General features: G+C 39.4%; 1 protein-coding gene across 1 annotated transcript in view; it reads right to left on the bottom strand.

Moving 5' to 3' along the window:
* Window positions 1-622: 622 nt before the first annotated feature.
* rnf150.S (ring finger protein 150 S homeolog) overlaps window positions 623-22687 on the bottom strand; it is an 81141-nt gene continuing 59076 nt past the window's right edge. Inside the window, exons 6-7 of the mRNA XM_018243286.2 lie at window positions 20477-20684; window positions 623-1443 (exon numbers count right to left, since the gene is read on the bottom strand). Coding sequence (XP_018098775.1) covers window positions 1325-1443; window positions 20477-20684 — 327 coding nt within the window. The 3' untranslated portion in view covers window positions 623-1324. The remainder of the gene's footprint in view (window positions 1444-20476; window positions 20685-22687) is intronic.

The following is a 22687-nucleotide window of genomic DNA, read 5'->3' as shown; positions in this document are numbered from 1 at the left end:
TACTGCAAGGGCACAAATCAAAGTAGCATTTAAATCCCCCAATACCTACCAGAAGCAGGTCCGGACTGAGAATTAAAATAGGCCCTGGCATTTCAGGTACACAGAGGCCCAATCAGCCCACATAGAGGCCTAAACAGCCCCACCAGGCCACTAACTACTGACTTTCTATGGGACCTTATAGCAGCCCCTCTGGCATTTGCCAGAACCCACAGATTGCCAGTCTGGGCCTGACCAGAAGTCCTAGTTCTCCCTGGCCAATTTAGATTTAGATACAAAAGAGGTGGGGTTTATTGCAAAGTATGAAGGGTTTGGGACAGATCTGGTTGTGGGATTGGTGTTAACAATATCCTCTGGTTTTCGAGATAATGAGTTTGTCCTGTTGTTTTTATATAAACCATCATGCAGGAGCCATTTCTTTTCATTTTCTTATTTACCTACACACAAATGATGGTCGCACTGAAATGGCGTAATCTGGGGACAGTCCATACATAGACAGTTTGAAAGAAAACTGTGCATAAGATTTGAATCCTTTCTACTGTATACTTAGAACACTAGCTCTTACTGTTCAACCAGGGTGTGTGTGACTCAGGGGACTGGGAAGAAATCTAGGTTTCTAAGCATCTTTCTTAATTTTCTCTAATTATAGGCAACTATTGACAGTGTAAAAAGTTGGAAGATATTCACTTCATATTTTATACAATTGATTCTCCTATGCAGTCAGTGGAGAATGGCAGGTCACATGGAGCTGGGCAGTGTTGTTAAAGGACATTTTCATCTTGAGTGCAACTGGAAAGGCTACCCAAGCAGTAACCATAGCTTTCTTCAGATAAGGGCACAGGATTGACTTATGACCTCTCCTTGTTTACTTGCCAAACAATGAAAAGCCAGGAACCTGAAATAAAATGGATCACAGGATGAGCCGTCCATAAACTGGCGACTGAATATACTGATTAAAACTAGATAAACAAAAATATATAATTTTATGTTCTCTCTTTTTTAACAGCATCATAGATTTCAGTTGTATTCCATTTGTTCTACCATCCACACGAGGGAAGCCTGCATCCAGAAGCCTTGCACAGGTGAGGAACCAAGGAGCTTTCTGCTCTCTGTTCAACACAACTGGGAGCCCAACGGGAAGAAACTGTGCAGCACATAGCAGGCATTGGGCGCTATTGCTTTTCATGATCAGACCAGGATGGAGTGCGCTGGAGATTTATGGTGGTGGTGATTGGTTATAATTTTTGGATTTGTCCAAACTCCAGGAGAGCTGGTCTTTTGTCCTCTTCTCCTATAACTTTCCTACAGACAGCAACAATGCTCCAGCTCATGATTTTGCCTCATCACAGTCCTGGTCAGTAGAAAGATCCACATCTGAAAGTCCCACATCTACTGCCATGATCAAGGAGATGTCTGAGTCGCTGCTGACAGTCGGCTCTTGTTCACCTTGGGAAAGAACAGAACACAATATTTCTCAACCAATGTGTATTGTTAATGCTACAAAGAAAAAGACAGGAGAACACTTCACAGTTATTGCCTGTAATACTTTCTTATTAAAATGAAAGTTCACCTTAAATTGTCCATTTAGTTTGATTTAGGCCTGTGCCGTGCTAACCATCAAAACTATGAAAAGCATGATGATCTGATACAAAGAATTTTAGGAGTCTTGGGAAAGGCTGGGAGTCAATTGGAAGTGACGAAGTGTGACGTCAGGCTTAGGTGCCTTTTAACATTAAAAAAGATAACATTTTAGAAATGTATTGAAGAAAATTGTGGGATTCTTGAAGAATCACTTTACTTAATTAGATGACTGTAAATGCCATTTAAAGGAGAAATATATAAATATAGAGATCAGTAAATATTGCCCTTTTAAATCTTTTCCCCTGAGCCACCATTTCTTGATGATCCCTGCGCTGCCTCAGAGATCACCTGACCAGAAATACTGCAGCTCTAATAGTAATAAGAAGAAGAGTGGAAGCAAAACACAGAACTTTGTCTGCTAATTGGCTCATGTGACCTAACATGTATGGTTTGTTTGCTTTGTTTGTGTCACAATTTTCTATTTAGGATTACTGAATGACACATGCTACTAAAAAAGTATACGCATACACATAATGAGCGAATGCTGCAACTTGCTCACGTGCATGCACGTGACGTCAAGAGCACGTTATGTGCATGCGCTCTGACTGACATGGCCTAGGGAGCTTGATTTAATTCCTGGTAGTTATTAGAAATTAGAAATTCATTTTTATACAAAAGTTGCTTGTCAGCATCTGTAACAAACGAGGCCAAGCTTTGGAACACAGAAAGCTGACACTAAAAGAATCAGCCAATAGTAGGACAACAGCAGACAAACTTGTACTAATATGTTGATTTGTGAATGATCTGAAACTATAAATCATATCTGTTGGGCTAACACACTTTATGCTGTATTATGGAACACAAGTGTGCCTTTCTTTGTAGCTACCACCCAGCCTGTGCATTCTGTCAAGGTACTAACCACATACCCATACTATATACAGTACTATATACTATATACTATAATTTCCCCTGGGTTCAGTTAATGGAAACTGAGTGAAGCACTTGCAGTATTATTCTTTTCTGCCTAATAAGGTTGTTAGGTGACTGCATATGGAACTCTGGTATGTTCTTACTAGTCAAAGCAGAGAATAAGTTTGTACACGAGTAGTATCAATTAATAATGGTAAAGCACATGCAATAGAATAGTTAAAAAGTTTAAAAAAAATAAAAAAAGCCTCATAAAACAGAATTTTGAAAACACATGTGGAACAGAAAGCAGAAGTGGGAGCTGTGACAAACTGGAATCTGCCTTCTGCTGATCAAAGACAGATGTCTGAGTGGGAGTCAACTGGAAAATGCAGCAATCATGCTCACGATGAATGAGGAAAGTCCTGTTCCAGAAAGCGCAGAACTGTGCCAGATTATAATAAGGCTGTGTGATCCATCACATCTACAGTACAGATACTCACTGACAGATTTTACATTGAATTGCTGCCAATGGCAACTGTCCCATGTAAATTCCATCAGTTTTTCAAATCCAATTTCCAATCCATCAACCTATGTGAGAACCCCCTGCATGTTTCTCCTTGATATCAGGACATTTAAAGTTTCCTTTATATATCCTGAGGGGGGAAATGCTATTGAGAGACTGTTGTCCCAGACATGGTCCTTATCCATCTGTGCTCATTATGCCAGAATTGTATAAGGCTTGTAAATTCTGAAGGGTTTAACAGCTAAGGGGCTGCAAACTGAAAAACAGATCTGTGCATAATGAAAGAAATTCCAATATCTGTTCATTACAAATTATTTGTAAATGTCAATTGCCCCTTGCTATTCTCTGCATTGCTGGGGTAATTGAAGTCTTGGCTTCTGCTACATTGTTTCAAAAGACTAAACCGAAAGGGACAGAACAATATTGATTTACCTTTAAAACCAATGGAAACTTTTAGTATAGATTTTCTTTCGCAAAATGTTATTAATGGGTTTACATCCAAGAGTCAGTCCTGCGGTGAGATAAGGTGAGAGCACCTTCTCAGGTAGCTTAATCTAAGGGATGGGAAATTCCTCTGAATAAATAGAAGATACTTGTGCACCCATGTAGTGTAAAGATCTAGTATAGAAATTGGGTCACAAACTCTTAAATTTGACATATGCCTATGAAGGTTTTCATTCATCCAGGTCATGGTAGGTAGTAGAAGTAAATCTAGAGCACACATACCCATACTTTCTTAAATTTCTTAAATTTGACCACTCTTCTTAAAGGGGCAATTCACCTTTACAAAACTTATTTTTAAATAGTACACCATGAAAAATGTATAAAGTCTTTAAAAAGCAGTTTAATTTTCCTCTCCTTCATATAAGCTTGGTAAGCTAGCTCGCCAACTGTCTAAACTGTCCTAATTTGATACACAAGCTGATACATTCCTTTTTAATATCTGAAAAAATGGCAGCATCTAATGCATCAATTGTAGGCATTTCTCTACTCCTACCCCTACCGTAGGGTTGCCACCTGTCCGGTTTTCACCTGGACAGACAATTTTTGGAAGGGCTGTTTGGGTGAAAACTGCCTGCCCGGATTTCCAGATTAGAAAAACCAGACAGGGCATTGCAGTCATTGGCTTAGTAATGAGCCATTTGCTTATCATTACGCAATCAGCCTTTGCCCCCGACATCACTTTCCCTGCCCACAATGTCATCAGTTCCGCCCCAACATCAGCCGCCACACCCCTGACAGGAGTTAATTTAGAAAAAAGGTACCAACCCTAACTTACTCCTACTCATGCTCAGTAGGGACTGCTGCTGAGCAATAGATCAGCTAGTATATAAAATTGTTATGTATAAAAATTAGCGATCTGAGATACTACTGGTAAACAGGGTTCACTTGTAATCCTTTTTTAAAACTAAAGGAGGCCCTTTATAGAAACTTCATAGTCAGCTATATTAATAAACCTACCTCAAAATATGTAACGAAGCTGAAAAAACATGTTTTGAAAGCAATTACCTCCTTAAACTATCATTATGTTAGAGCTGCACAGAGATGTTCTGTGTCTAAGCTGGAATGAGGGTTAGGAATGGTCGCAGCAACTGACAGACTGAACTCTGCAGTAGCAGGAAACCCCCTTGCATCTGCCTGTCTGTGTCCTGTCCTGTTCCCAGTCTGCATATGTAATAATGTACAGAAAAGGCTGATAACTGGTTGGGACCAATAGGGTTAATGTGCCCCTATGGCTTTCAATCCCTACCATTCCTCATTTCCCTAGTTGCTGGGCAAAAGCCCATGTATCTAGTTTATCATTTACATATCAGTTATTGGCCAAGAGGCTTTATGACTACTTCCTGCCACACTTTCGTATAGTGTTTGGAAAGGGGTGGATCTTACTCTTTGGCTCCTGGTGTCCGATCCATCTGGATGTTTCCACTGAGCCTGGGTACATCCTGGCCCAGTAAAGCCATTTTTGCCCTAGAGGGACCTGAATATCTAGAGTTGAGTCGGGAGCAGGGACCCCGTGAACGAGGCTAGTGAGTGACAGGGTTACCCTCTGTTATAATACTCTCTAGGAGAGAGGAAAGAAAGAGCAGCTTTGTGCTCCATCAAGGAGGTGTAGCAGGGAGTAGCTTCCTGAGGCTAGAAGATATGAGATAAATTCAGACTTTGATTAATGGGACCCCCCGAGTCTAATGTAACCCATGCTCTAATCACTAGCTTGACATTAACCCTGTTTGGTCTAAATAGCCCAAAATAGTGTTATATAACATTTATATAATGACTCAAAACATTGTTATTGTTTTGTTAGCTTTATGGTTTAACCCTTTGCCTGCCAAGCACGTACACCGTACGTTCTGGCAGGCAAGGGCTTTAACTGCCAAGCACGTACATTGTACGTGCTTGCAGTTTTACATGCTGTACTCTGCATCAGCGGCTTTAGCCGCCTCTGCAGAGGTTTAGCAGCATTGACAGCCCCCTGGGCAACGAGGCTGGGGGGCTGTCATGTCGGTCCTGCGACTGGATTGTCGCAGGGCCGACCTAAAAGAGGCAGACACAGCAAATCGCGTGTCTGCCTTGCTGCACTGCTTCCTCCTGCTCACCTCGTGTTCCAGCGACGCCCACACACTTCCTGCTTGCTGTAACTCTGCAGATCTCTCTTCTCCAGCTCTTAGATCAGCCAAAAACGGTAAGTGCCCTTTATTTTACACACTTGCATACACCTACCTACCTTATACACACATACACACATATTTTAGTAGTAAAAAAAAAAAAAAAAAAAACGTTTTTTTTAATTTTTCATTTTCCACTTATATGCACTTATATGCATTTATATACACTTATATGGACTTATATACACACTTATACACTGTCACACAATTCTTGGAAGTGTACACACATGTATACACATTTTATTTTTTTTACTTTTTCATTTCACCAATTTGTGTTTTTTTTACCCATAAAAACTGTTTATTTCAGCAGCGTGACTATTGGATAATCGATTTCGGCCACTAATTATGCTGTCGGTGCAGTTATTTTGTTATTTCATTGATTTGCACAATTTTTGTGGTTTTATTGCAATTTTATCCCTGGATTATTGTTCCTTATGTATCTTTAGTATAGTTTTGCTGTTTGGTGCTTTGGTATATTATTTTACTTAGATTGATCCGTCAGAATATATGCTTTCCAAAAATATATGGTTTTCTGGGGTCTTTTTACAGTTTGGGGGTCTTACGGCACATAACGCACAGTTGGGGTTCTCTTTTCAGCAGCTTAGTTGGCCAGTGTGAAAATTCATATGCACATTTTTCATTTGCGGCCGTACACACCATATACTTTGGTAAATCTATACATATTGGGCATCAAACTATTCAGTAGACCTCTGATGTCCATATTTGGGGTGATTTTTCTTTGTACGTAAAACATTGTGTGAGATAAATGTGGCATACTTCAACATTTTTAGGCGATTTTCAGAAATGTAAAAATCTCTATGTTTATAAAAGTTTTGCAGTTTGGTACTTTGCTGTAGAAAGACGTCTTTATCTTGGTTGTTTTCGTCAGAATGTGTACTTTCCAAAAACATATGGTTTTGGGGGGTCTTTGCTGTTAGGAGGGTCTTGAGGCACATAATATGAAGTCAATGGTCTATGTTTACAGAAGGCGAATCGGCAGCAGAGAAAACTCATATTCACTATTTACATTTGGGGTCCGCACATGCCAGCTGCCTTGGTATATCAATGCATATTGGGCATAAAACTGTTCAGTAGACCCTTGGCATCAGTATTTATGGTGTTTTACAATTGTATGTAAGAAGTTGGGTGAGATAAATGCGGCCAATTGCAATATTTTTAGGCGATTTTCAGAAATGTAAAAACCGTTGCTTTTATCGCCAAATTTAGGAAAGGCTTGCGACTTGGTACTTTGGAGTACAAAGACATGCATACCCAATTTGGATTCGCGGGAATGTGTAATTTCCAAAAATATATGGTTTTCTGGGGCGAACATACTTTTTTCTTACTTTGCCCCCCCCAAAACTATGTAAATGTGTTGATTTTGCAGTACCTGAAATGACAGACCATATGGGGGTCTTCCTTTTGGGGCCCTATATGCCACGTGCTTGGGTACACCTATACATATTGGGCATCAAACTGTTCAGAGGACCCTAGGCTTTCATATTTGGGGTGATATCTCTTGATACCTAAAAGTATGTGGCTTATACGATGCTGCAGGGTAGAAATTTTGAGGTGATTTTTGGAAATGTCGCCAAAATCATCAAATTTAGGAATGGTTTGCGGCTTGGTACTTTGGAGTACAAAGACATCCATACCCAATTTAGATTCGTCGGAATGTGTACTTTCCGAAAATATATGGTTTTCTGGGTTGAAATTACTTTTTTCTGCCTTTGCCCCCCCCCCAAAACGATGTAAATGTGTTGATTTTGCAGTATCTGAATTGACAGACCATATGGGGGTCTTCCTTTTGGGGCCCCTATATGCCACGTGCTTGGGTACACCTATACATATTGGGCATCAAACTGTTCAGAGGACCCTAGGCTTTCATATTTGGGGTGATTTATCTTGATACCTAAAAGTATGTGGGAAATATGATGCTGCAGGTTGGAAATTTTGAGGTGATTTTTGGAAATGTCACCAAAATCCCCAAATTTAGGAATGATTTGCGGCATTGTACTTTGGAGTACAAAGACATGCATACCCAATTTAGATTCGTGGGAATGTGTACTTTCCGAAAATATATGGTTTTCTGGGGTGAACTTACTTTTTTCTACCTTTGTCCCCCCCCCCAAACAATGTAAATGTGTTGATTTTGCAGTATCTGAAATGACAGACCAAATGGGGGTCTTCCTTTTGGGGCCCCTGTCTGCCACGTGCTTGGGTACACCTATACATATTGGGCATCAAACTGTTCAGAGGACCCTAGGCTTTCATATTTGGGGTGATTTGTCTTGATACCTAAAAGTATGTGGGTAATACGATGCTGCAGGGTGGAAATTTTGAGGTGATTTTTGGAAATGTCACCAAAATCACCACATTTAGGAATGGTTTGTGGCTTGGTACTTTGGAGTAGAAAGACATGCATACCCAAATTGGATTCAGGGGAATGTGTACTTTACGAAAATATATGGTTTTCTGGGGTGAACTTACTTTTTTCTACCTTTGTCCCCCCCCCCCAAACAATGTAAATGTGTTGATTTTGCAGTATCTGAAATGACAGACCAAATGGGGGTCTTCCTTTTGGGGCCCCTGTCTGCCACGTGCTTGGGTACACCTATACATATTGGGCATCAAACTGTTCAGAGGACCCTAGGCTTTCATATTTGGGGTGATATCTCTTGATACCTAAAAGTATGTGGGTAATACGATGCTGCAGGGTAGAAATTTTGAGGTGATTTTTGGAAGTATCACCAAAATCTCCAAATTTAGGAATCGTTTGTGGCTTGGTACTTTGGAGTACAAACACATGCATACCCAATTTAGATTCATGGGAATGTGTACTTTCCGAAAATATATGGTTATCTGGGGTGAACCCACTTTTTCCTACTTTTGACCCCCCCAAAACGATGTAAATGTGTTGATTTTGCAGTACCTGAAATGACAGACCATATGGGGGCCTTCCTTTTGGGGCCCCTGTATGCCACGTGCTTGGGTACACCTATACATATTGGGCATCAAACTGTTCAGAGGACCCTAGGCTTTCATATTTGGGGTGATATCTCTTGATACCTAAAAGTATGTGGGTAATACGATGCTGCAGGGTAGAAATTTTGAGGTGATTTTTGGAAATATCACCAAAATCACCAAATTTAGGAATGGTTTGCAGCTTTGTACTTTGGCGTAGAAAGACATGCATACCCAATTTAGATTCGTGGGAATGTGTACTTTCCAAAAATATATGGTTTTCTGGGGTGAACTTGCTTTTTTCTACTTTTGACCCCCCCAAAACGATGTAAATGTGTTGATTTTGCAGTACCTGAAATGACAGACCATATGGGGGCCTTCCTTTTGGGGCCCCTGTATGCCACGTGCTTGGGTACACCTATACATATTGGGCATCAAACTGTTCAGAGGACCCTAGGCTTTCATATTTGGGGTGATATCTCTTGATACCTAAAAGTATGTGGGTAATACGATGCTGCAGGGTAGAAATTTTGAGGTGATTTTTGGAAGTATTACCAAAATCACCAAATTTAGGAATGATTTGTGGCTTGGTACTTTGGAGTACAAACACATGCATACCCAATTTAGATTCATGGGAATGTGTACTTTCCGAAATATATGGTTATCTGGGGTGAACCCACTTTTTCCTACTTTTTGACCCCCCCAAAACGATGTAAATGTGTTGATTTTGCAGTACCTGAAATGACAGACCATATGGGGGCCTTCCTTTTGGGGCCCCTGTATGCCACGTGCTTGGGTACACCTATACATATTGGGCATCAAACTGTTCAGAGGACCCTAGGCTTTCATATTTGGGGTGATATCTCTTGATACCTAAAAGTATGTGGGTAATACGATGCTGCAGGGTAGAAATTTTGAGGTGATTTTTGGAAATATCACCAAAATCACCAAATTTAGGAATGGTTTGCAGCTTTGTACTTTGGCGTAAAAAGACATGCATACCCAATTTAGATTCGTGGGAATGTGTACTTTCCAAAAATATATGGTTTGCTGGGGTGAACTTGCTTTTTTTTACTTTTGACCCCCCCAAAACGATGTAAATGTGTTGCTTTTGCTGTACCTGAAATGACAGACCATATGGGGGTCTTCCTTTTGGGGCCCCTGTATGCCACATGCTTGGGTACACCTATACATATTGGGCATCAAACTGTTCAGAGGACCCTAGGCTTTCATATTTGGGGTGATTTTGCTTGATACCTAAAAGTATGTGGGTAATACGATGCTGCAGGGTAGAAATTTTGAGGTGATTTTTGGAAGTATCACCAAAATCACCAAATTTAGGAATGATTTGCGGCTTGGTACTTTGGAGTACAAACACATGCATACCCAATTTAGATTCATGGGAATGTGTACTTTCCGAAAATATATGGTTTTCTGGGGTGAACCCACTTTTTTCTACTTTTGACCCCCCCAAAACGATGTAAATGTGTTGATTTTGCAGTACCTGAAATGACAGACCATATGGGGGTCTTCCTTTTGGGGCCCCTGTCTGCCACGTGCTTGGGTACACCTATACATATTGGGCATCAAACTGTTCAGAGGACCCTAGGCTTTCATATTTGGGGTGATTTCTCTTGATACCTAAAAGTATGTGGGTAATACGATGCTGCAGGGTAGAAATTTTGAGGTGATTTTTGGAAATGTCGCCAAAATCACCAAATTTAGGAATCGTTTGCGGCTTGGTACTTTGTAGTACAAAGACATGCATACCCAATTTAGATTCGTGGGAATGTGTACTTTCCGAAAATATATGGTTTTCTGGGATGAACTTATTTTTTTTTACTTTTACCCCACCCCAAAACGATGCAAATGTGCTGATTTTGCAGTATCTGGAATTACAGAACTGATAGCTCAAATGAGGTGTCTACAGTTTAGGGCCCCTATATGTCACGTGCTTGGGTACACCTATACATATTGGGCATCAAACTGTTCAGTGGATCCCAGGCTTTCATATTTGGGGTGTTTTACATTGATACCTAATGATGTGTGGGAGATACGATTCTGTAGATTGGAAGCTTTGAGGTCATTTTTCAAAAAATTCACCAATTTCTATAAAACATTATAACTTTAGGAAACAATTGCAACTTGGGAGTTTGGAGTACAACGATATGTTTACCCATTTTTGATTCACCAGAATCTGTTCTTTCTAATAATGGGTAGTTTTCTAGGGTAAACCTACTGTTAGTGGAATGTTTGGCCTTGAAATCAGAAGTATGCCGTTTGGGGAGCGGTGCTTTGGACATTTGCTAGTGTACTGCTTTTAGATTTTGATCTATACAAGTGAGAAATCTCCATAAAACTATATATATTTGGTATTGCCGCGTTCAGGAGACACAGACCTTTCCAAATCAGCTGTTTTCTCATACATAAAGTAAATAATGTTTCTGATATATGTGATTGTTCTTTGTGAAACATGATTTTTTTCATTTTATTGGACACTTAGAAGCCTATATTTTTTTACAGAAGTAGAATTACACCAAAATTCTTGCATATTTTGAAAGTTCAGGTTGTCCTGAAAAAAACAATATATTGTTTTCCTGGGTAAACTAAAAGACCGCCCCAGGAAGGGGCCTAAAAGTGAAAGAGTGCAAAATATCTAAAAACTGCTTGGCAGTAGATGTTCGCATCTAGGACAAAACGGCTGGCAGGGAAAGGGTTAATACAGTTTTTTAAAAAAAAAAAAAAAAAAAAAAAGATTTTCCCCCAGTGATCAGCAGGTGATTTGGATTAACAGGAAAGCAGGGAGGAGCCTAGGGTTACCGCCTGTCTGGATTTGACCTGGACAGCCTGGGTTTTCAGAAGGGCACAAGACAGTCTTCCAAAAAGGAAAACCAGGCAGGATCTCCCCTGATTGACATGGTGAACAGCCAATCGCTGGTCATCACATCATAACCCCCCCTCACATGACATAGCACGCCCTCCACTAACCCGCCCTGTTACATCATGGCCCTGCCCCTGCTTGGATCGTGAGCCGCACAAAGGTGGAAACCCTAGGGAGGACAGCTATTTGTGAATTGATCAAGGTGGGTAGACGGTAGCTAGAGCAGGCAGGTTGGCAGCGATCTGTGCACAAGGCATAAGCAGCGATCTGAGTGCAAGGTACAATAAAAAAACCTGATACTTCTATTATAGATCACTTAACAACTATTAGTTCATTATGAAGATTTATGCTATATTTCCCATCTAAAAAAAATAAAATATAGGAAGAAACTGAAAAAATATTATTTGTGGTATAGGATTTGAAAATTATAGTTTTGTGAAGGTGACGTGCCCCTTTAAATGTATAAAACTTCAGCCATGTGCTGTTGAAGAGCTCTGCAGTCTATGTACAGTATGGATGGCACGGCTGTTGGGGGTCAATAATCTTTATTTGCATTTCTACAGCCGAAAAGGTTTATGGGACAAACAGGGATTCAAAGTTTGTGACTTTGCTTGAGGATAAGTTAGCAGGACATACTATAAATTGTCTCAAGTAAAATGCTGAGGCACGGTATTTAGAGATGTATTGTGAGTGTGGGTTATGAATACTGCACCTGTAATATCATCTGCACTCTTGGTTTTCAGTGGCACCAGACATAAAAAGCTGTATAATAAAAGTCATTTTCAAATTAAACATCAAAGGAACAGTTCAGTGTAAAAATAAAAACTGGGTAAATAGATAGGATGTACAAAATAAAAAAATGTTTCTAATATAGTTAGTTAGCCAAAAATGTAATGTATAAAGGCTGTAAACTGTTGCTTTTGAATCTAAACTAAATGCTAAGGATCAATTGCAAACTCACTGAACATTTATGTCCCATGTGGCCCCCCTTCAAGTCGCTGACTAACTCAGAGTTAGAGAGCTGAAAAGCAGTAGAAGTAGTGTTCTGGCTATTATGTTAGACATCCAGTCACTCCAGTCTTTATACATTACATTAAACTAACTATATTAGAAACATTTTTTTAATTTGCTCAGCCTACCTATTTATCCAGTTTTTATTTTTACACTTAACTGTTCCTTTAAAATTTTTATATAATTGTAAAAAAATCCATACCTATTTGAAAATCTCAGCTGTCAATTATATATTGCCTGCCCCACCTCTACGCCTGAGACATAGAGGTGGGACAGACAATTACTTTCACTTTCCATTCAGCACTTCCTAAATGTCACTGCCCTCTACACATTCCCTTCCCCTTCTCTCCATCAAATTGTGTAGCCAGTGCATGAGCACCAGGTTCCCTTTTCTAGCACATAAACTAGATTGTAGCATGATGCAAAGCTTGCATTGATAATAGTGTCCACAAAATGGCACCTGTCTGCTTGCTGTGATTGTGAACTCTAAAACACAATCATTTTTATGGTGTAAGTGAAGTTTATATTGCTTGACTAACATAAAAAAATAGAATTATTTGTTAAGGTGGCCGGTCCCCTTTTAGCCCCAGATTGATTTGTGAAGGCAATCAATGTTTTTTGGGGGATGACCTCCCTTTGTTTCAGTGTCACCCTTCCAAAACATTGATTGTCAGCCTGTAGCAGAGCCGGGCCAGACCCGCCAGGCACCCTAGGCAACCAGGCTGGTCACGGCGCCAGGTTGGGAGTGCGGATGCGCAAATCAACGCTAGTGCGCATGCGCAATGTTACGCTCGCATGCATCAACGCGCACATGCGTGAATTGACACTCACACGCTTCAACGAGCGCACGGAAGTGCGGACTGGCAAGGAGAGAGAGGACTGGACATGGGGTAGACGGAGGTAAGGTACGTGCCTGGCGCCCCCCTAGCTTTGCGCCCTAGGCACGTGCCTACTCTGCCTACCCATAGTTCCAGCCCTGGCCTGTAGTTTAATAAAATTGGCAAATTGGCTAAATTAAATGTAAAAAGTGTTGTCTGTTATTAATGTTATGATGTATAGTGATGCCTAACATTGTGCTCAGGGAACAGGAGCACCACTGAAAGCCTGAGGAGACAGTGCAGTTACCAAATTGACAAGTGCTGAGCTCCCGCCACACACACAACCCGTCTGTACCATTACTGGCCTGAGTAAATACCTCAAGTGAAAGCTGGTGCCATTCCTATGTCTGATGTTGAGAAGCACTGCACCTATCATGTATGCTAAGATCAGAACGTACATAACCCATAATGAAGATAGTTTTTTTTGAGTTTGTGTGCTGTCATATTAGTTAATTTTAAAAATTCATTTGTAATATGTGAAGAATATCATGAAATATATCATGAACTGACATGTCTGATTTTTCTCAAATTGGAGCATCAAATACATATGAAGCCTTGCAAGAGTACAATAAAAAAAAATGTACAGTGCCTTTAAACTTTAAATGCATTTTTTTCAATGAACAGCTTAAAATATTTCAAAATAAAGACCTTGCCAGGAAAACTGGGTGCGGTTGACATTTTACGGCAAAAAGCAACTCATCTCTGCCCTGTTAGAGGAAAAAGTCACACCTAATGAGTTTTCCAGATTTCTAGTAAAGCCATATTGTAGCTCATAAGCAACCATACAGGGACTTGACAAGATTTCACAGAAGAATAGGTTGAAACAGATTTCAGTTGCAGTGCTTGGCCACAGTATACTATGAGCTAACCCACCAATTTTTGTCTGATTAAAAAATATTTCATCTGAACAAACAGGCTCAAAGTTAGTGCAGTAGACCCTTCGGTTGTAAATATTAAGAAAAACGCTGTATTTATTTTAGACCTTTCCTGTTCTGTATAACTTTGGCCTAAGTTATACAAGTGTTTTCCTGAATGATGAAAACATGTTATTATGGGATCTTGGTCCTTGTAAGTGATCGAACTTACAGTAAATAAACATAAAACAAAAACTGTGGTACCATGTTAGCCAGTATCAAAAATAACAAATAAAAAAACAAACAAATACAAAAAGTATTGTAGAAGTGATACCTATATTGGCTAACAATAAAAATACATTGCCAGCTTTCAGGCGAAACCAAGGCCCCTTCGTCAGGCAAAATACAAATGAAAGCTAGAAAGGCACAGCATATATACTGTTAGATCAGTTAAAGGTATTCATGGGCAATAAGTTACAGATAGATAGAGATCAAATGCAAAGATAATATAATGAAGTAGGGTGGGTTGTAAATAGTCCAGGAGTCTGGATTCAGTCAGGTGACACAGTGTGACATGAAACCTGACTCTAAATTAAGGCCCTGTCTTAATGTGTTAAATAACTCCATACATTTGAATTCATAAATCTTCCTTTCCCCCATTCAGTTTTAAAGTTCCCTATTAGAATTAAGGCCTGCATGTCGTGAAGACTGTGATTTTGACTGCAAAAATGTGTGTATCACATGATTTGGTGTTGATTTTATGTCTGTGATTGTTCATCCTTGTGCGCAATTTTTGCACCAATGTATATGCCTCCTGTAGAGCACCTAGTACATGTAATCATATATACCACATTGGATGAAGCACACGGATAGTGGTCCAGAATGGTGTAGACTTTTTGTGTATTCAGAATAGCAACTTGATCTTTGCACAGGATGTATTTGCAGGTTTCACATCTGTTGCTGTTGCAGGGGAATGTACCTGCTTTAGTTGTTTTAGAAAGAGCACTTCTGACAATCATTTTCTTCAGATTAGGTGGTTGTCTATAAGACAAGAGAGGTAGTTCCGGGAATATTTGTTTTAGTCGGGTATCTGTATGGAGCATGGGTTGCAGGTCTCTGGCTATTTTTCTAATAATGTTCAGTTGTGGGTTGTGGGTTGTAGGTAACTACAATAGGTACCCTGTTGTTTTCTGTCTTTTCTTTGAAAGCTTGCAATGTATTTTTATTATTAGCTAAAGATGGGCGAATTTGACACGTTTCGTTTCACCAAAAATTCGCTGCCAGCAAATGTTGCCTACATTTCAAGTGCTGTTGCTCTGCGCTGGCAAAACTGATCTGTTTGTGTCAGAAACACTACTATAGTTCATATAAACAAGCTGCTGTGCAGCAATGGTGGAAATTGGGAAAAGGCTATATGGCACAGTTTAAATAGTGGATAACAGATAACACCATTATGTTCTACAGAGTTTATCTGCTATCTGCTGTGTAACTCAAGCCTTTACTCCTATGAATGGCTGCTCCCATTGCTACAAAGCAGCTTGTTTATATAAACCAGGGCTGCCCACTACCCCCTTGTATGCCCCTGCCACATGAAAGTCTGCCTGCTGTGTTTGCTTGCCATGTGTAAATTTTAAAAGGTATCACTACAGAGATTAATTGGCCCCTGCATTGTTTAAACCTCAAATTCAGACTTTAACACCATGTATTGTTCACACATGTAATCCCCCCTGCATTGTTCACACCTGTGACACCTCTATTGTTCATACCCTAAAGCCCTGTACTGTTCACACTTGAGACCCAGACTGAAACTGCCCACATTATTCACCTGTTCACACTACAAACTGTTGGAGGGGCACCAGCATTGAGGTTTCCCTGTCTCCTGCTCTATTCTGCCTGCCCTATGCTCCCTGTGTGCCATCCTCTGCCTGTGTGTGCCTTACTCTGCCTGTGTGTGCCTTACTCTGTCTGTGTGTGCCCTGCTCTGCCTGTGGAACATGAGCCTGGTATTGGTTCTGGGGGTTTGTACGCATTTGAAAATTATTGTTAGGGGCCCCTAAGGTGTTTCATCATGTGCTGGGGGTGCTGTGTTATCCACAGGGGAGAAAGAGGCATATGGATTTAAGAGTATGCCTTAATATGACTTAACTTGTTTCACATTAGTGATGAGTGATATCAATGAGCACCAACCATTTGTTTTTTTTGGTGTGCTACCCCCATTAATGTGTACATGGTCTTGTAGTAACATGGGTGTGGTTTAAAGTGGGTGTGGTTTAAAAACAGGAAGTGGTTAACACTGACTTCCATTATTGGCCCTCTACCATGTAGGCCAGAAAAATTCCGGCCCTCAGTAGCACAGAAGTTGGACAGCACTGATATAACCTATAGTAGTGTTTCTGAAGCAAACACACCAGTTTTACCAGTGCTGTACAACACTACATATACAGTAGGCATCAGCATTTTGCATTAGTGAGGACACCACAGAGCCCTCTGAACTCCTGAGCCTCCTGGGCTGCCACTGGGGTCTGCATTCCTTATTGCTGTGCCCGGGCCCCTGTCTACATTGCTGACTTGGAAGTGATAAAATAAAAACACAATGACTCCTATCAGCCTGCTGAGTGACAGGACATGAAATATCACATATCTGGCCTGGGTAAGGTACACCATTTGGCATATCAAACTGTGACTCTTATAAATGAGATTAGCAGAATGTAAGAGCTCACTGGCCGGGCCTCACAGTAGATTCGATACACAATATATATTTCAGTAACTCCCCTGGAGATTAAACAGCAGTCTCTTTATCTAAATTTGCCATAAACATTTACAAGTCTGAAGAAGGGCTGTATAAACGGAGCAGAACGATGGTTTACTAATGGCTGCAAAATAAAATAAAGAAATAAAACGAGAGGCATTCTCTCACATCTGGATCCCTCACATTTAATCAGGAAATGGATTTTGCTTCCATGGCTGTCTCCACACAAACCACTGTAATTAGATGAGTAACGCGTATTCCCAAACGCCTCTGGACACATTTTCCCTCTGTTACAGATCAAGAAAGTATGTTAACGCAGGACAAACTCCTCTTCTGTATCAAGAGCCGTAAGGGTCATGGGATCTGGCAGCAGCCAAATGCTAATGCATAATACAAAGAAGAGACTTAGATGCCCAAGCATAAAATATGATATATTATGGAAGATTCAACTACCAACTTTTTTTTAGTTGGCATTTTATTTTTGCCTTTTTTGGCTAATGGGAAAATTTAGAGGGGTGTGTAAAATTTTTTCATTCTATCGCATCCTAGCTTCTATATAAAGTGTTACTGAGACAAAGTGCAGTACAATCTCCTTGTGCTCGTGTGCGTTTCCTCCGGGTGCTCTGGTTTCCATCCACACTTGAAAAACATCCAGGAGGATTAATTGGCTCCTGATAAAACTGAATATAATGTGTGAGAATGCTCCACTGGTTCAGGGACAATTGAGTATAAAGTTCTGCTGAATATGTTGGTGCTATATAAGTAACGGATAATAATAATAATGACTTAAGACTTGCCTTGGCATGCCAGTGCACAAAGCTGCCTAAACATGAAAAGATCCATTTTTATTTTTGCCAAGGTCACCATTCTCGACCTTTCTCGTGTTTATTCGTTGAAACATTTTCCTGTGGACGTCCATAAAATGAATTTCGCCCTGCATGAAATAATAAAATTCATGGAGCTTTCGAATAAATATTATGAAGCAGTTCTGTAAAACTGACAGAAATGTCAGTTCTACATTTTGCTGGTTATATATATATATTATATGATATAAGAATTTATGTTTGGAATTTTGGTTAGAATTTGAAGAAGTGAAAAAATAAACAAAATGTGACCATCAATTGTATTTGTTTAAAAAACGTTACCCTAGTAATAAATGTGTGTAAGTTTATGTTAGTAAGGGACGGTTGGTATATATTAGGGTATAATACACAAAAGCCATGAATATGCTGTAAATTATATCCTTATAACGGTGAGTAGTGATGTCATCAGTTATAAATGGTGAGTAGTGATGTCATTTTTGTCACATGACTCACTAAAATGTGTGTATTATAATAAATAAAGTGCTCCTTCTTGAAAAATATGAGGATATTAGAAGTAACCTCGGAGTTCCATGACCTGTGCTTTTATATGGTCATGGAACTCCTCAGTGACTTATAATATCCTTATATTTTACAATGGGGGATCCTTTATTCACTATATACAGTACATTATACAAACAAGGAAGTGAACACAGAGTGAAAGGGCCACTGTAAGCTGCGCTGGGTAAAGTGTGGGCTACAAGCAATGACACATAGATGAAATGTCTGCATACAGTATGCAAATATGCCTTCCAAAAATTGTTCCGGTTTGTGCATGAATAACCTCATACATCAGATAGAGGGTTTTTTTTCCGAATGTATGAAAATGGCTTTTCAAGAATTCAAAAGATGTCTTTAATGCAAACGGAGGAAACCTGTCAGTTGCAAAAGCAAGCATTCTCAGAACGTCAAGCCTCCCCTCCCCACACACAGTGCAGTTACTGTACCTGAGATATTGTACTAAATAAGCCAAACCCATGGTCTTGGGAATAATAAAACCAAATAGTACAGCATTCTTGAGTCCCAGCAGTGCCATATGTTTTTCTTAGAATGAATACACATAAACCATGCAGATTTTCCATGTTTTTTAGTCCAGTACAAATATACCAGGCCAGAAGTCTGTCAATCAGTGCAAAAGATACTAAATAGTAAAGGTGGCCATACATAGGTTGATAAAAACTATTGATTCAGCCTACCCAGACCAAGTCAGCAGATTATTGGCCCCTCTATAGGTTCTTTCCTTGTCCTCTAACATCGCATGACACAAATTCTTGATATAATCAATTCACAATTCTGTCCATTTCAGAAATAATCAAGTTAGTCCCTGTTCCCAGTCTGCCAGTGCTATTTTAGCCACAAGGTGAGGCAAGAGTCTTGCATCAGTTGTCACTTTACCAAGGGCAGCAAATAAACCCCCCAGATCACTTTATAAACCAAATCCATTTTTCTGTATAACCATACATTTAGCTGTTTTGGTGCAGAGCACTAGCTAGATGGCTACCTTTGACCCTCTCAAGTTAAGAGATGGGAGCATTTTAATATCTTATTGGAACATCTGCTGACATTTATCAAAATCAAATCCCAACACTGGATTTCCACTCTTCATAGCAAGGCATAACCATTGTCACCTACAATCTGGCCTCTACTAGCTGTACTTGTATCCGTAAAGTCAAGTTGGTAAACTTATCAGTCCCTCATGTGGTACTAGTGTCCACAACACCGTCACACCATAGGGTGTTTTCTGAAGTTTCTTCTTTGGTAATTAAGTGGCAAAAAAAATGTAACCATGCTATTCTCACTAGCTGGATGTGGTGTGGATAGCCCAGATTAGCATTACACATGTTAAAAATAATATCTTGAAATTAATGTTATTGTGCTCATTTATGGAGGCTTAGAGGCCCTTTTTCCTTGTCCTCTGTGTCAAATCACTGCTAAATATTCTTTTTGTACCCAAGTGCTCAAATTTCTAAGTGGAAGCTTAACCCTATATTTAAATAGAAAAAACTGTATTTACATCTTTTGCACATATGCAGCTGCTGCATGGCACTAATCAATGTTGTTTATTGTCTCATATCTCATATCCATCCTAGATCCTTTTCCATTACATTCCATCCATAACATGCTATATATAGTTCTCATCTAACCTTTTGCATTTCTTCAGACAAAATTATGTTTTAATGCCTTAGAGTAATTGTACCTCCTTCCCTTGCTTGGTACTTCATACTCTACTAATATCCGTACAGCCTCTTCCCAGCGTCATGTTATTTCTAATGCTAATATATTTGTTATTAAAATAGCAATAAAAAGGTATATAAGGAGTCTGTGATGTGGCAAGCCCTGGATAATCCTGACCTGGAGAGCCATACCACGCAATATATGGAGTTGCTCAATTCATCATATGCACCTAGATAGAAAATATTGTATAGCCCAGCACCTTCAATGAAAGGAATTGGTCTAGAGAGCTGAATGTCGGATCTAGCAGTTAGTTTTGTGCCTAAATTAAGTAAAGGCAAACTCTGTGAACAATCATAAAACCAAATAAATCTCAAAATCAATTGCTGTTTGGTCCCATGGCTACTGAAGAAAATAAATGGGGGTAAACTTACTGCTTGCTGTATAGCTAACTTCCCCAACCTGCGGTAGAAATTCTACATCTTGAATGACTTGTAGCACTCCTACAGTGCTGACCAAGGGGTCTATTCCCACTGAACTCTCATTCACAGTCACGTCACTGGCTCCTGTGATTTGATTGGTGGGTGGCCCAACAGACCCTTCAAAGTCAGGAGGAATATCATCCAAGCAGTCTGCATTTGGCTGTTGAAAGAGAGGAAACCATAATGTTTTACAATGCATTTATTATACAAAATATATATCTTAAAATTGTTAAAATTCATAGGTTGTCTAAAACTGGCCATTGTCACATAAACTGGGGTTGCTTTCATCTTCAAATGTTTTGAAGGGCCATTTAGCAGCTGTAATGATATAACAACTCCCACAGCCTATACGGGTCTCCTTAAATGATCAATAGTGACATTGTGTCTTTATGCACTGCCCACAAACTGTGGCTTAGTGTATTTAAATAGCTCCCCTTGCAATGTGTATTGGTTTGCAAGACTTGCTTTGGGCTCTGTTGTTTGCTACAAGACAGATACAATGTGTCACACAAGCATCTAAACTCATTGTTTATGTTTTTGTGTAAGTACAATTTTAAAAGGGGCAGAACTAAAAGCAAATTCAGAATTCCATCTGCAATATTTATACAAAAAAATGTGTGAACACATAATTTATTAAGGGTCGAATTGAAAATTAGAATTTTTTACGTTTTATTTATGGTCAAAACTGTCATATTCGACTAGGGAATTATCCAAACTCGATTCAAATTTTTTCGAATTTCAATTTTCGCCACCTAAAATCTGCTGAATTCATGTATAAGTCAATGGGAGAGGTTCAGTGACCAATTTGAAGATGTTAGCAGCCTTCCTGACATGTTAGTTTTTTTTCTGAGAAAAAATTTGATTAGAGTTTGGACGAACTCGATTCAAATTCGAGTTTTTGGGTCGGTAAAATTTGTCCGAGTTTTACATATTTCATTTTTAAAATAATCGAATAATCGAATTTCGAGTTAAATCGAATTCATGTGAGTTAAAAAAACACTCACATGAATTCGAAATCCGACCCTTGAGAAATGTGCCTGTATGAAACCAAGACCACAAACACTAAATCATACAATATAGCCATGAATAGCCTGAAAAACAGAAATGGTACTATTTTTTGTATTTTTTGGTTCTAATTGGAGCTAGACTGTCACTACTGAATTAATACACCTCCCAGGCTTGTAATATCCATACAATAAAATGTAGTCTAGTTTTGTGGTGCAGTGATGTGAATTGTATTTTGTGTGTATTTTTTATGAGATAAATGACTTAGTTTATGGATGCAAGTAGAGTTGGAGAATGGTATCAGCTTTTCTGTCATTTGGAAGCGTAGGTCTCGTTGTGTATTGAGCTTATTCACATAGAAGGATGGCATAGTGCCCAGCTCACAGTGCAGGGGAGGGAAAGCTTAGATGTGCATTACCCAGCAATACAATTTTTTCACTACTGGGACATCCTCTGCCAGATGAATTCCCAGTGACCTGCCTGATCCTTTGCTTTAGCAAAACAGAGTGACATAACCAGCCTATAATAAACTGTACTAGGGTGAAATCACATTTCATTCCCTGCCTGGCTGTGATGTAAGAAAGCAGAATTTTTTCCTTATGTTAAAGAGCATTTCCCCCCATGGCTCTGGCATGTGATTCATCACTTGTGCACTGTACACGTCAATTGTAGTTTTATAACTAACATTTTGGAAAAAGGTTATGTCATTCGCATTAACTACAGACACATATGAAACTGGGGATAAAGGAGCACTTAGTAAATGTCAATTGCATGATTTCACGCTTATAAACCCCTTTCATTAACTATCTCAAGCACAATATAAAATACAAAGAATTTCTTAAAGGGATTCGGTCATGATTTTTATGATGTATTTCTAAATTACACTGTTTACACTGCAAATAATTCACTCTACAATATAAGATTTAATTCCTGAACGAGCAAGTCTATTTTTTTTAGTTGTTATATTGGTGTGTAGGCAGCCATCTCAGGTCATTTTGCCTGTTCAAGTGCTTTGAGAAAGAGCCAGCATCCGCTAGGATGGAACGGCTTTCTAGCAGGCTGTTGTTTCTCCTACTCAATGTAATGAATGTGTAGCAGTGGGACCTGGATTTTATCATTGACTGCTATTCTTAGATCTACCAGGCAGCTGTTATATTG

The sequence above is a fragment of the Xenopus laevis genome, chromosome 1S, assembly GCF_017654675.1.
Source record: "Xenopus laevis strain J_2021 chromosome 1S, Xenopus_laevis_v10.1, whole genome shotgun sequence".
Taxonomy (NCBI): domain Eukaryota; kingdom Metazoa; phylum Chordata; class Amphibia; order Anura; family Pipidae; genus Xenopus; species Xenopus laevis.
The sequence above is the reverse complement of the archived record's forward strand: the minus strand, read 5'-3'. Positions and strand labels throughout refer to the sequence as shown.